Source organism: Panonychus citri, unplaced genomic scaffold, assembly GCF_014898815.1.
Source record: "Panonychus citri isolate SS breed McGregor unplaced genomic scaffold, ASM1489881v1 Contig00001, whole genome shotgun sequence".
NCBI lineage: Eukaryota > Metazoa > Arthropoda > Arachnida > Trombidiformes > Tetranychidae > Panonychus > Panonychus citri.
In genome coordinates, this window is record NW_026515406.1 from 1,794,476 (window position 1) to 1,808,499 (window position 14,024).

The 14,024-nt window shown below is 31.7% G+C and overlaps 5 protein-coding genes across 7 annotated transcripts; 2 read left to right on the forward strand and 3 right to left on the reverse strand.

Annotated features, from left to right (window-relative positions):
• The first annotated feature begins 74 nt into the window (after positions 1-74).
• On the forward strand, positions 75-5,309 carry LOC128391631 (O-acyltransferase like protein-like). The gene is given in 12 exon segments (XM_053351586.1): positions 75-893; positions 991-1,193; positions 2,268-2,298; positions 2,301-2,375; positions 2,969-3,047; positions 3,184-3,467; positions 3,543-3,636; positions 3,694-3,810; positions 3,876-4,050; positions 4,310-4,392; positions 4,463-5,033; positions 5,109-5,309. Coding segments are annotated over 12 exon segments (2,238 nt in total). The 5' UTR covers positions 75-508; the 3' UTR covers positions 5,250-5,309.
• A 446-nt stretch (positions 5,310-5,755) lies between these two features.
• On the reverse strand, positions 5,756-6,739 carry LOC128391717 (FAD-linked sulfhydryl oxidase ALR-like). The gene is given in 2 exon segments (XM_053351697.1): positions 5,756-6,223; positions 6,226-6,739. Coding segments are annotated over 2 exon segments (495 nt in total). The 5' UTR covers positions 6,358-6,739; the 3' UTR covers positions 5,756-5,860.
• Positions 6,740-7,734: 995 nt separating this feature from the next.
• Positions 7,735-8,580, forward strand: LOC128397296 (uncharacterized). Its single transcript, XM_053358013.1, has one exon. It carries the CDS (start codon positions 7,735-7,737, stop codon positions 8,578-8,580), a length of 846 nt encoding a protein of 281 aa, XP_053213988.1.
• A 2,210-nt stretch (positions 8,581-10,790) lies between these two features.
• On the reverse strand, positions 10,791-12,707 carry LOC128388230 (sorting nexin-12-like). Its single transcript, XM_053347647.1, has 2 exons — positions 11,984-12,707; positions 10,791-11,578 (listed from the first exon to the last, which is right to left on the reverse strand). The coding sequence occupies exons 1-2, from the start codon at positions 12,176-12,178 to the stop codon at positions 11,252-11,254; spliced, it is 522 nt and encodes a 173-aa protein (XP_053203622.1). The 5' UTR covers positions 12,179-12,707; the 3' UTR covers positions 10,791-11,251.
• A 159-nt stretch (positions 12,708-12,866) lies between these two features.
• LOC128388322 (39S ribosomal protein L51, mitochondrial-like) lies at positions 12,867-13,973 on the reverse strand. 3 transcript variants are annotated; one of them, XM_053347810.1, is made up of 3 exons: positions 13,833-13,973; positions 13,530-13,695; positions 12,867-13,431 (listed from the first exon to the last, which is right to left on the reverse strand). In XM_053347810.1, the coding sequence occupies exons 2-3, from the start codon at positions 13,687-13,689 to the stop codon at positions 13,082-13,084; spliced, it is 510 nt and encodes a 169-aa protein (XP_053203785.1). In that variant the 5' UTR covers positions 13,690-13,695; positions 13,833-13,973; the 3' UTR covers positions 12,867-13,081. The 3 variants fall into 3 exon arrangements, with proteins under 3 accessions (XP_053203785.1, XP_053203860.1, XP_053203717.1); XM_053347885.1 differs by having other exon boundaries at positions 13,530-13,716; positions 13,833-13,971; XM_053347742.1 differs by having other exon boundaries at positions 13,530-13,742; positions 13,833-13,971.
• Positions 13,974-14,024: the final 51 nt, after the last annotated feature.

Below are 14,024 nucleotides of genomic sequence, written 5' to 3' on the forward strand. Positions count from 1 at the left end.
GTTTGTTGCCTCTGAAATTCAGGTAAAAACCATGATTAGAGGATAAAGGAGTACATGTAGTTGGATTTCCTTGCCATGGGCAAATCAGGTGATGGGAAGTTGAAAGAAACTTAGAGAGAATCGAAGAAAAAAGTTCTCTTTTTCTGAGAGAGGGCTTTTCATCGCCTCCTCCTATTAATCGAATTCTCTCTTTCTCTCCTAGTTAAAATCTTATCTTTCTTTACATTTATCTCTCTCTTTCTCTCTCATTATCATCACGATAACTTTTCTCTTCATCATTTTAATCATCAATTCATTTGTGACTTTTGCTTGTTATTCACTGAGTGTCTATTGACCAGTCAGTTGAAACTTGACCATTAACTGAGTTAGTTCATTTTCAGTTCGTTGATTTTAAATTCGTTACAAATTATTATTCAATTGTGATCAACTATAGTTTCACTTTTTCTGTGTTTTTTAATCACTTTTTTTAAAACTGTTTTGTTTTTCAACGACTCGCTTGACCGTTGCAATGAAGTGGTCACTTTTAGGATTTATTTTGATCGCTTCCTTGCTTCCTATTGTATTATCTAAGTCATCATCATCATCATCATCATCACCATCTTCACAATTAACACCGCCATCATCATCATATAATAAACATGGTTACAATTATATCTCTGGCCAGGAGAGGAAGTTAATTGTATCCAGAGCAAAATATATTCAATCAAACCTATTTGGCGATTCTAGTGATTCAATATCAACCTTATCGTTATCATCTAGATCATCACCATTAACCAATTTATCATCATCTTTTTTAAACACAATTGATCAGCTAAAAATTAGTAATCAATGTAAATCATTTTTCTATCAATACCAACAAGCTCATTCATTGGAATCGACTTGGGCTCATGAACGTAAGTTTAACAATCTCATTCAAATGATTAAAAGTTTCTTGTTCTGATTAACTAATTTTTTTCTTCTCTTTCACTGATTATTATCACAATTTAATAGTCGAAGATGCTCAAGGTAAAATAATCTATGGTGTTATGAAGGGAAACACTGAATTTCTCGGCGATTTTGATGAATGTGTTAATCTTAAAGTCGGAACTGAATCTAATCCATGGATCGACTCTAATGGTGATGGTAATCACGTTTTCACCGGTCGCTACTGTACAATTGTTTTATCACTCAAACAATCAACTGACAACGACCAGGTAATTACTTGATTTCCAGTGATAATTTACCTTGAAATTGTTGTCATTTACTCACTGACCAATGTAATCAATACTTAACGATTATTTATATCTCTTAGATTAACATTGCCCTTGGTTAACATTGATGAGAAATAATCAATTTAATCAATTCATTCAGGAATCAAAAACTTTAAATCAAAAGCAAGTAAAGTTAACTGATTTGATTATCTGATTAACTTTATGATATTAGTATCAAAATTTGAGCTCAGCCTTCATTTAAGTTGTTGGATTGAGTTAATTTCCTGAATTGTTTATAGTTAATTGTTACAAAATACATTGATCATTTAATCATGATGATCGTCATCAAAATTAACAAATTAATGTCAAGGTTTGGAGTCGCCCGGAAATTTGTTAACTGCAACAATTAACACAATAAATATTAGTTAATTACTTTTTAAAAAAATTAACTAATATCTTAATGATTATGCTAATCAAGGTTAACAATTTAATCAGGTTTTGCTTAATTCTAAAATTCTTTTTTAATTGTTGCAACTAAATGTTTTTTTTCAACTCAGGGTTAAATTATCAGCCTTTAATTTAGTTAATTAGGTGTTTGATTGTTGCTTCGTATTTAACATGATTAAAAGGGGGACGTTGATTGTGAGACATGATTTTGAATTGTAAGTTGATTGATTTCTGTTAATTGTGTTTAGCTAAATTAAACCATATCCACCATGAAACAATAACAACAATTTAATCTTAATTAACTGACCATCTTAAGGATTAAGGATGTTTGATCTGAATTAATTTGTTTTTCCGTGTTTTTTAATAAACATTTTAATTGCAATTAAATGTCATTGATCTTGGCCTCAATTTAAATTGCTATTGATTTAGTAGATTACTGTTATAATATAAATTGTCAGGTTACAATTAACATAAGTGATTATACTTATTGATTGAGTCTGATGAAAAGGTTATTAACTAAATTGATTTGTTGACATTGATGAAATTAGAAAACGATTGATTAATTAATGATAACTTTCAATCATTTTGATTAACTAAATTTACTAATTGTTTTGCTAATTGTTTTCTCAGAATAAACTGAAAGGTTTTAAAGCGGAAAAATTGGTCGACTTGGATTCTGTTCATTAACTGCCTGTTCAAAAGATGATTTAAATAAATTGATTAAAACTTCATTCGAAGGTAAGTTGATTAACTAATTGTACGAATTGAAAATGATATATTCTCGACAATTAATTTTAATTGTGAATTCGTTAGCGGTGAAAACGTGACCCAAAGACTCTTAGAGTTAATTATTACTTAATACAAGTAAATTATCCAAGTAACAATTTACTAATCATTTAGAGCAATAATTTAACTTTTGTAATTAATATTCACATTAATCACTTTTCCCCTTTTCTAATTGTCTCTTTAATTACTATTTATCAATTTTTCCCAGAGAAAAAGTCCAAACAATTTAACCAGAAAATACAATCGTTGGGAATTTAATTGTAACTCTTTAATAATTTCAGTTGATTAGCACTCGGTTCATGATGAATTTTCAAGGTTAAATCAGTAAATTAGAGACGATTTATCAAAGATTAATAATATAAGTTTGATGATAAACTAGATAACAATTTAGCTAAGAATCAAACTATTGATAAGATTTGGAAAACATGATTGATAAGTTAATCATTTCAAGGTCGCGAATAAATTATTAATTGTAAAAAATATCAAGAGATTAACTAATCATGATAAGATCTAACTAATTATCTTGATTGTTGAATAATTAACAGATGATCAAGTAGGATTACAAGTAACAGGTTGTGCTGGACCCGAGGAGTGGCAATTAGCATCAACACCTTCAATAATTAGGTAATGATATTAACAAGACAACTAACTAGAACTAATTAACAAGTTAATTGCATAGGTTGACTTGAGCCAATTAAATGATTACAATTTGATTGTAATGAGAAAAGAAAATTTCATTCATCTTTTCAAAATTCCGCAGAATCACCTTTGCAGTCTTGGTTATCCTCTTAATTGCTGGAACAATTTTAGATCGATTAGTAAATAGCAATGAAATTGCCGATAACAATAACGAAGGAGATGAAGTAATTAAACCTTTCTGGATGGAAGTGTTGATTTCCTTTTCATTGCCTCGTAATTTAAGATCAATTTTGGTTGAAAATGCGACACCGGAGCGATCGAGATTCATTAATGTACTCAAAGCGATTTGTATGTTACTCGTACTTCACGGCCACGGACCTTTAACAATACGATTCGTATCGTTAAGTGAGTATAACTAATCAAATGAGATAATCAAGACAATCAACAAAAATGAACTAATTTAAATGTTGATCATTTCAGATTCAATATCAAATCTTTACTACATGTTAGCTGGACCCTTTCAAACTGTAATCAATGCTGGTTTCCTATCAGTTGATTTTTTCCTATTCACAAGGTAACAGTTAATACTTTCAAATCATAATTAAACTAATTGTTTGACTTTTAATTGCAGTGCATTCATATCAGTTAAAGTTGTTTTCCCTCGATTCAAGGAGCTGTTTGAACGACGAGCTAATCTCTCAAGCTATTTATCAAATATCGCTTTAGTTTTAGGCTATCGTTACATGAGGTCAGTTTGAGTGGTTCGATTTGAATTGTTTTCGAGAAATTAATTGTCATTTTTATAATTATCAGAATCGTACCTGCATTGATTTTCCTGATGATGATGCATGTTTGGTCAGAAAATGCGAACTCTGGTCCATTATGGGCTGAGTATGTTCAAAAATACCTGAGTCCATGCAGAGACCAATGGCTTCCCAATATCTTAATGTTGACCAATGTCCTTCCTTGGAATCCTGAAGAACCCAATGTAAGCATTTTATTTTTAAATCAATCTACAGTAGACTACACACTTATCGCAATTTTTGTTAGATAGTCGCCATCTAGTGTTTCTTAATTATTTAAGCATCTTGAACCCTTACAGTTGGTGTGATAATTAGAAATGAGTAAAGGGTCAACATTAAGCTCTTAGTCTAAATAACACACTGAGCTTGCGATAAGTGTGCATGCGATAAGTGTGTAGTCCACTGTAATTGCAAATTCTAATTGAAATATTTTCCATTGGTCAGTGTGCTTTCCATTCCTGGTACCTTGGACTGGACATGCAATTGTTTATCTTCAGTCTTGTCTTTTTCATCATCTTGGGAGCAATGTAAGTCTATTGATTGGATTGATTTGTTTGGATTCATTTCTAATTGTTTCGTTGATTTTTCTTTGATTAGTAAACCCAAATTAGCAATTTACCTGAATTTATTATGTTTAACTGGATCAATCTTGGCCAAAGGTGTAGCAACCTATTATTTCAATTATCCACCAACAGTATTGTTTGGTAATCGAGATCGTGAATACCTTTACTTTAGTCAAATCTACACGAAACCCTGGTTCCGAGCTGACCCTTACATTATTGGACTTCTTTTTGGTTATTTCACTCGAGGTGGTCAAACCTTAAAGCTTAACCGAGTGACCAAAATAGCCATTCACTCACTAGTCATTGGAGCCATGTTGTTTGTCCTTAAGGTTCCCATTCATTATCATGATGTTGACTCTTATTCAGGCTCATTGGGTATCGCCCTTTATGGTGCTTTACACAGAGCGATATGGTCACTTTGCTTGGGCTGGATATTTTTCTCTTCTTATGCAAATGACTTCCCCTTGTTGACCACTATCGCTAAATGGCATGTATGGGAAGTTCTGTCCAATGCTTCCTATCAATTTTTCCTCTTTCATCCTTTAGCTTTTTTCATCTTTTTTGGTTCTTATCGAACTCATTTCTCAAAAGGACAATATCCATTGGTAAGTGTATTGACCAGTGTCCATCTTAGAATATTTTTATATTGCAATACTAACTCATTTCTTTTTATTCACTAGTATATATCTTTGACTGGAGTTTGTATTTCTCTTCTTGTGGCCACTTTGATACTCCCTGCGATCGTTGAATGGCCATTTTCAAATATCATGAAAGCGGCGAAAAACCGATTAACTGGAAAAAAGATGAAAAAAATTCAATAATCAAATGTATTTACCCTTTGATAGTTCACAATCAACATCAACAAGAAACACACAACGATATTGAACTTGATTTGTTTTATTATACAATTTAATCTCAAACCATTAATCGCGGAAAAATATGAAATCAATCGTCAACGGAAAGTGATTGTCATAATCTCGGTCTGATTTGATTGGTCATCTTAATCAAAGGTCTTAGCTAATTGAAATAATCAAAGTTCTAGCAGGTGGTTGGAGTCAATTAGATCCTAAAATGGACAAGCCCGAGGGTTAATTATATTTGAATGAAAGAAAAAATGACTAATTAATATTTTACCTTAAAAAGATTAAGAATCGGCCACTTGGTTAAAACGAGGGATTAAAGGCCGAAAATTAATCCCTAACTGAGATCGAAGAGACGAATCGAGATTAATTCCAAAATCCAGAGAATATCCCAGGTCATTATATCATAGAACTTTATTATTAAGAATTCTAAACAATGATATTTACTAGATTGATGGATTATTCAATTTTAGACAATTAAAAGAAACATTTTATTAAAAGAGAATCTCAATTACAATTGAATGTCTATATTTTGAACAATCTACTCAACTAATAGATCGCATCAGGTTAATTTAATCACATTTTCCATTGGGTGGACCAGTTAACCATCTCTCATCAACGTTGGAACAATCAAATAATGGTTTACTTAATTTCTTATTCACTTTATTGTGAAGATTACACATCCAAAGAGAAAAGGATTTCCTAGAATCGACCTTAATATCATCTCTCATATCTTTAGCACAATGACTGCATGGATAAAATTTAGAAAATAAATCAATAAATTGTTTCATCTCTGATCTTTGATAATCCGTTGGTTTATCGGGATAATAAGCAGCCATTGTGTGTAAAAACGTCCAACTGGCCCGACCAAGATCATCTTTATCAACAGGACAATCAACATGATCCATTGAATTGATGGAGTTTGAATTGTCTTTCCATGGCTTTTAGATTTACCACCAGAATCGGAATCCGATTTCTTTGATTCTGAATCATTAACTGAAGCTTGATGAGCTTTCATGAAGGATTTGAAGCTTGTACAGGCCCGACAAGATTCAGTGTAATCAGGCATAATTGTCACACACGAGAAAAGAATAGAAGAAAAAACAATAATTAATATTAGTCAATTAGAAAACAGCAAATTAATTGAAAGAAAATAAATCGCAATTAGGTAACACAATCAAGAAAATAGGATCGTATTGTTGATCGTGTTGTTGATTGATGTTCACATCAAATGATGACTGAATAGCAAGAGGAAGGTGATTGAGGTTAGATGATGATGACGACTCTCCATTTGTGGACATTGTACTTTTAATTTCTTTTAACCATAATTCCAACAGAGGAAGATCAGGTAAATTAGCTAAACATGGTTACCGGTTAAAGGGTAAAAGCGTTTCAATGAATAGCTTACAAAATCGGACACTTGTTGGATTAGCTGATGGATTAACAGTTTAGAAATAACTTAATCCCATTTGTGAGAGTGAAAATTGAAAGAAAATTAAACTTAAATCAATTGGAATTAAGAGAGAAATTCAACTAATAATTTGTTTTCTAAATTTTATCGATGCATTCACCCTGCTAAAGATATGAGAGATGATATTGAAGCCGATCCACCGGTGGTCGATTCTAGGAAATCCTTTTCTCTTTGGATGTGTAATCTTCGCAATAAAGTGAATAAGAAATTAAGTAAACCATTATTTGATTGTTCCAACGTTGATGAGAGATGGTTAACTGGTCCATTCAATGGAAAATGTGACTAATAAATATTCATTCTGATTACCAATTCCCGTTTTGAACCAGTCCAATCGTCGGCTAATCGTTTAAATTGGTTTAATTTTCTCATATATTATGAATTAACTGTGAATATAATCAAGATGATTGTTCATTAGTTTAACAACTTGTTTCCTTTCATTAACATTGATTTCTTGCTTTCCATGAATCAATTGTATATTTACTATGATTTGATTTGTTTAATTGTCTAAAGGAAATAATTTTCAATATAAAAAGTTCAATTCAATCTAATTGTTGATCATCATGTGGATTAGATTCATTTGTCTCTTGGTATTTTCTTTTTCTTGTTTGTTTCTGGTTACAAGTTCATCTTCATCTTCATCATTAAAGTTCTAGAGATAGTAAATTAGATCCTAAAATGGACAAGCCCGAGGGTTAGTTACATTTGAACGAAAGAAAAAATTACTAATTAATATTTTACTTCAGGATTGGCTTTAGGATTAAGAATCGGCCACTTGGTTAAAACGAGGGATTAAAGGCCGAAAATTAATCCTTTCGATAAAATTTACCCATGAATTGATATATAGAAAATTTCTCTGAGGGAGCAACAGGGAGGCGGAAACAGGTCAGAGGGCGATAAATAAAAGGACGACCATAGATCGTTATTCATTATTTCTAGTCTGATTCGATCAACAAGTGTCCGTTGCAACTTTTCACTATGCCAGTTCCTAAAAAAGTCATCAAACGTTCTGGGCGAATCGTTTACACATCTCATCAACAGAAGGTACTGTTAGAAGCCTTCAATCAATACATTTATTGTGATGCTCCACTTCGAGAACAACTCGCCAATCAATTGAAAATCACCGAAAAACAAGTGGGTGACTTTTTTAAAAATCATCGAAGTTTGTGTGTAAACAAAGAACAGATAAAAGAGAAAAGGCCAACTTTGAGTGCTCGAAAACGAATAACTTTCAGCAAACATCAAAAGAAAATATTGAAATACGCTTTCAAATTAGACCCAAAGATGAATGGCAGATCAATTGATATAATCGTCGAATATTTGGGGCTTACCCGTTCGCATGTTCTTTCATATTTTGCAAGAGGACGAGATGCCTACAAAAAAAGAAAGAGCCTCCCGGAACCTGATCTTCCTCAGTTGGAATTGTGGTTAAAAGAAATTAAAAGTACAATGTCCACAAATGGAGAGTCGTCATCATCATCTAACCTCAATCACATTCCTCTTGCTATTCAGTCATCATTTGATGTGAACATCAATCAACAACACGATCAACAACACGATCAACAACACGATCAACAATACGATCAACAACACGATCAACAATACGATCAACAATACGATCAACAACTCCAACAACCACTACAACCACTGCAACAGCAAGAGTATTCATATGATCAACAATATGATTTTGTACCTGATGAACAATATTACTCTGGTTATTACCAACAAACAGAATCTCACCAATTTTACCAACAAAATACATCTTATTATGAACCCCAACCTTACCAACCTTACCAACAGAATCAACAATTGTCAATTTATTAAATTCCAATCAAGTCATGAATTATAATGATCATCTTTCTGATCAATCAATAAATTTACCTGTGATCAAATAACAGTTTATACAATTTCTCATTTCATTTAACGCGAAGATTGAATCGACCACCGGTGGATCGGCTTCAATATCATCTCTCATATCTTTAGCACGGTGACTGCATCGATACAATTTAGAAAATAAATTATTAGTTGATTTTCTCTCTTAATTTCAATTGATTTAAGTTAAATTTTCTTTCAATTTTCACTCTCACAAATGGGATTGAATTTTTTCTAAACTGTTAATCCATCAGCTAATCCAACAACTGTCCGATTTTGTAAGCTATTCATTGAAACGCTTTTACCCTTTAACCGGTAACCATGTTTAGCTAATTTACCTAATCTTCCTCTGTTGGAGTTATCAAATCAAATCAAATTGGAATCAAATCAACCGCTAATGCGGTGCACTGTGCGTTACTTTCTACACCCTGTATTTTAGGATAATTTTACCATCATTTGATCATCACGATCACGATAACAATTCTCAACAACTCCAACAACTCCAACAACCACTACAACAGCAAGAGTATTCATATGATCAGCAATATGATTTTGTAAGCTATTCATTGAAACGCTTTTACCCTTTAACCGGTAACCATGTTTAGCTAATTTACTTGATCTTCCTCTGTTGGAGTTACGGTTAAAAGAAATTAAAAGTACAATGTCCACAAATGGAGAGTCGTCATCTATTCAGTCATCATTTGATGTGAACATCAATCAACAACAATACGATCCTATTTTCTTGATTGTGTTACCTAATTGGGATTTATTTTCTTTCAATTAATTTGCTGTTTTCTAATTGACTAATATTAATTATTGTTTTTTCTTTTATTCTTTTCTCATGTGTGACAATTATGCCTGATTACACTGAGTCTTGTCGGGCCTGTAAAAGCTTCAAATCCTTCATGAAAGCTCATCAGGCTTCAGTTAATGATTCAGAATCAAAGAAATCGGATTCCGATATTAAATTTATTTTCTAAATTTTATCCATGCAGTCATTGTGCAAAAGATATGAGAGATGATATTAAACTCGATCCACCGGTGGTCGATTCTAGGAAATCCTTTTCTCTTTGGATGTGTAATCTTGATAATAAAGTGAATAAGAAATTAAGTAAACCATTATTTGATTGTTCCAACGTTGATGAGAGATGGTTAACTGGTCCACTCAATGGAAAATGTGATTAATAAATATTCATTCTGATTACCAATTCCCGTTTTGAACCAGTCCAATCGTCGGCTAATCGTTTAAATTGGTTTAATTTTCTCAAATATTATCAATTAACTGTGAACATAATCAAGATGATTCTTCATTAGTTTAAAAACTTGTTTCCTTTCATTAACATTGATTTCTTGCTTTCCATGAATCAATTGTATATTTACCATGATTTGATTTGTTTAATTGTCCAAAAGAAATAATTTTCAATATAAAAAGGTCAATTCAGTCTAATTGTTGATCATCATGTGGATTAGATTCATTTGTCTCTTGATATTTTCTTTCTCTTTTTTATTTCTGGTTACAAGTTCATCATCATCATATAAGTTCTAGAAAAGTCAATTATACATAATGTATGAAATCAATCGTCAACGGAAAGTGGCAGTCATAATCTCGGTCTGATTTGATTGGTCATCTTAATCAAAGGTCTTAGTTAATTAATTGAAATAATCAAAGTTCCAGCAGGTGGAGGAAGTCAATTAGATCCTAAAATGGACAAGCCCGAGGGTTAATTATATTTGAGCAAAAGAAAAAACGACTAATTAATATTTTTCCTTAAAAAGATTAAGAATCGGCCACTTGGTTAAAACGAGAGATTTAAGGTCGAAAATTAATCCTTTCGATAAATTTTACCCAAGAATTGACATAGAAATTGTGTGAGTTAATTGTTCTGATAAACGAAAAGAAAATGCCTTATTTACTGATTATATTTCGCTAAATCAGTTACCATAATATTTTAATTGTTACCGTTTAGTTTCCGAAAATTGTACAACATTGGAGACACTTCGTTCAAACGGTCCAATTACATTAGGACAATCGCGATAATCTAAATACTTACACTTGTTGATTAATCACAATTAGTGAGAAAGAAAATACTAGAGAAAAAGAATAACAATTAGTTAAATTTTCCCATAATTGTTAAGCTCATTCAATCAAAGATGTAACTTGATCATCTAATAAAATTAATTATATTTGTATTTTTTGTGGTTTGCTCATCAATAGTAACGTTTACAATATGATGATTAACTGATTGGTGAAACTTCACTCAAATATATAGTAGTAAATATTATATAATAGGTATTGTTATCATAATCATACGTAATTAATTTACATTCATCCATTTTGTTTGTTTGTTGGTGTTTAGATTTTTTAAATTAGCAGGATTTAAAATGGGAATATGCTGATGGAGAAGCTTCTTTGTTAATTAGATTGTTATTTCATCTTCCTGATTGTTGATTGGTATTTAATGATTTATTGTTGGCTTGTAATTTACTCTGTGAGTGTTTTGTATTATTTTATATGGTTGTGTGTATGGTTGTGGTTGTGTTGTCGTTTTAGTGAATAGTAGAAAGTTAATTGTTGTTGTTATTGGAGTTAATTTAGTTGCTGTTGGCTTTTTACTATCGCTAATTAAGAGTTTCTTATTTTACCAGGTACATAGTTTCTATCCAGGTTTGATTCTTGGAGGAACATGTGTAAACATTTCTCATTCTGAGCCAAAGGATGTCCAGCAACCTTGTTAACAAACGATTCTAATCCCTTTCTCCTTTCCTCAATGAAATCTTCCTCGTAAATACCATCATCACCACGGAAGGGCATTAATCGTTTCCATGCTTTACCAGGTAACGGTGGAACCATAATTTTACTGTCACGTTCCAATTCATTGCGTAACCATTCAAAATCACTGTAACGTCGTCGTACACTTGATTCCTTTAACTTGAAGATCGGTAAGTTGGTCTAGATTTTCAGTATTTAAGAAAAGAAAAAAAATAAATTAATCCATTAGATATTAGACAATAGAAGGTTAAATCAATTTGACAAGAGTAATCAAAGAGTTAAGGTCAAAATCAATTGACAGAAAAAGAAATCATTGATTGATTATTGTGAAAATAAGATAACTGTAGAAAGGTAAATTACTAGTTAAAAGTGAAAGACGATTCATTGTGATCAGAATAACACCTACAAGTGAAATCGTGTAAATGCCTCAGCGTGAAGCAGCATGACATTACAATGTCAATAAATCTCTCTCTCTCACTGGGAAGATAGGAGAAGAAGAAAGGGAGAGAGAGAGGGAGGGAGAAAATTAACTACACTATGGTATTTAATAGAATCCACTCCCCTTTCTGAATAATGACAACTTACCCTTAAGCGAACCTCATAATCTGTGTAACGATTTCTCGCCACTCCATGAGTAATTGGATTGACAACATCGATTTCAAGAAAATTAGCTGGAGCAGCATAAGCATCATCCAAGGTTTGCTTTTTAACGGTCAATCGTCGGGTAGATTCTTGTGTTGGACCTTCGCCATTAGTAGTTGCAGCAGGTGTCTTACTCATAATTGCTTAATTTAACCAAGATTTGATTGCTCTTTGATTATATTCTCTTTCTCTTTGAGCTTTTATACCTCCTCCACAGTCTATACCAAGGTGTGTGTATATGTTATTGGCTTGAGTTGTGAAACCTTGTATCCGGAAATTTTGTAACCACACCAACAGAAATGAACAGAAAATTTAATGATAAAGAAGATGTTTTTGAATATTATTGATAGCGAAGAACAAGAAGACGCTGATGATTATGATGATGATGATGGTTTATAAAGGTGAATCAGAAAGGAATCAGGTTGTTGGTAGAGAAAAAAGAATCAAATTGTAATAAAGGAAAGAGTAGAAAACAAAAATGAGGAGAAAGGGAAAAAAGAAAAGGTTAAGATGATAGAGAGACAACAAGACAAAACTCTACTATAGTTAAGGCAATATGATAGAATAAAAAGTAACAATAACAAAGAACCTTAGTTAATACAATTAAGAGTAAATTTAAGGAAAAACAAGATTCCAATTAATTAGGAAAACGAGTAATTAAAAAATACTAAATAAACTAAATGTTTGACGTTTAATTGAATCTCAAAACAACAAACAAGAAAGAAAGAAAACGATCGAACTGACATCTAACGAGTTCGAATGTTACTAAACGTGTTGAACTTTAATTTGGGCGTTTTTTGGTTTTTCTAATTGTTTATCATTCTAATTGTTTTTCGATTTTTTTATTTAATTTATCTACATTGATTTCATGTATTGGAGGGGATTGATACAAGATTTGATTAGTTGTAAATCATGGTCACTATCTAATAAGTGACATGAGTTGGGCTGAGAAATTATTTTCATCAATATCGTTACAATGAACTAGATTTTTGTTTTTCTGGAAATTGAAGATTTTTTTGGAGGATGATTAGTGTTGAATTTTTAGATATATTTAGGGCACTTTGCTGGTGGTTTACTTCTTCGATTTCTAAAATGGTATAAATAACTGATACGCTTTTGTAGGTAATGCCATTTTTCGGGACGAGAGGTTTCCATTGATGTATCAACTGCAGCTTGTCTTTGTAGCATTTCCATTTCATGGCCTCTCCAACCTCTTAAATACCATGGGATGTGTTTTAATAAAGTTGCTGGGTGAGTATTACCAGTCCCAAGAATATCAATGTAATCATTTTGTCCAAGTAAAGCATTTCTTGGATGCCATGGGTTAGTAGTAGCTTTCACCGGAATTGATTTTAATCCAGCTTCTTGTCTACTCAACCTGGGAAGTAAACCTGGAAGAATATATCGAAACAAAAATTTATAAGATAACAACGAAATGATTAGAAAGAAAGTACAATCAACAACAAGAGAGATAAGAAAAATAATTTACCTTTATCATGATGACGAGTTATATTACCGAATCTCCGAGCAAATTTTTTTCTCTCATATTCAGCATAACCAGATGAAGATGAAGAGCTAGAAAATCTCAGACATGAAACATTAGGTTGAAAGAAACAAGAGACCGATTTAGTCCATCGATTTGCCAACATTATTCACTAAAGAAAAGAAAAACAAATCTTAAAGGTCACAATTAACTGATTAACTAAAAAAAGGGAAAAGAAGAAGAAAAAATAACTCAACAAATATTAGAATGAAACAAAAGATAAAAATCAATGCGAAACTAATCACATACCAATTGGTTCTCTAGACTTTCACATTTAACACAAATCTTGTAATCAATAAAATCGTAAATTGAAAAATCAAAAACAAAAAAAGAAACAATTAAATCAATCAGATGATTAAGTTTAATTAGAAAACATGTTAGCCTGTTGAAAGAAAACAAATGCTTCTCATTTTTCGATACATCGATTGTCGATTATCGATT

Excerpts from the sequence above, each read along its gene's own strand:
- LOC128397296 (XM_053358013.1), top strand. The coding sequence starts at position 7,735 with ATGCCAGTTCCTAAAAAAGTCATCAAACGTTCTGGGCGAATCGTTTAC.
- LOC128388230 (XM_053347647.1), bottom strand. The coding sequence starts at position 12,178 with ATGAGTAAGACACCTGCTGCAACTACTAATGGCGAAGGTCCAACACAA. Across the intron at positions 11,579-11,983 it reads ATTATGAGGTTCGCTTAAGG|ACCAACTTACCGATCTTCAA; the intron begins GTAAGTTGTCAT and ends CTGAAAATCTAG.
- LOC128388322 (XM_053347810.1), bottom strand. The coding sequence starts at position 13,689 with ATGTTGGCAAATCGATGGACTAAATCGGTCTCTTGTTTCTTTCAACCT. Across the intron at positions 13,432-13,529 it reads AACTCGTCATCATGATAAAG|GTTTACTTCCCAGGTTGAGT; the intron begins GTAAATTATTTT and ends ATATTCTTCCAG.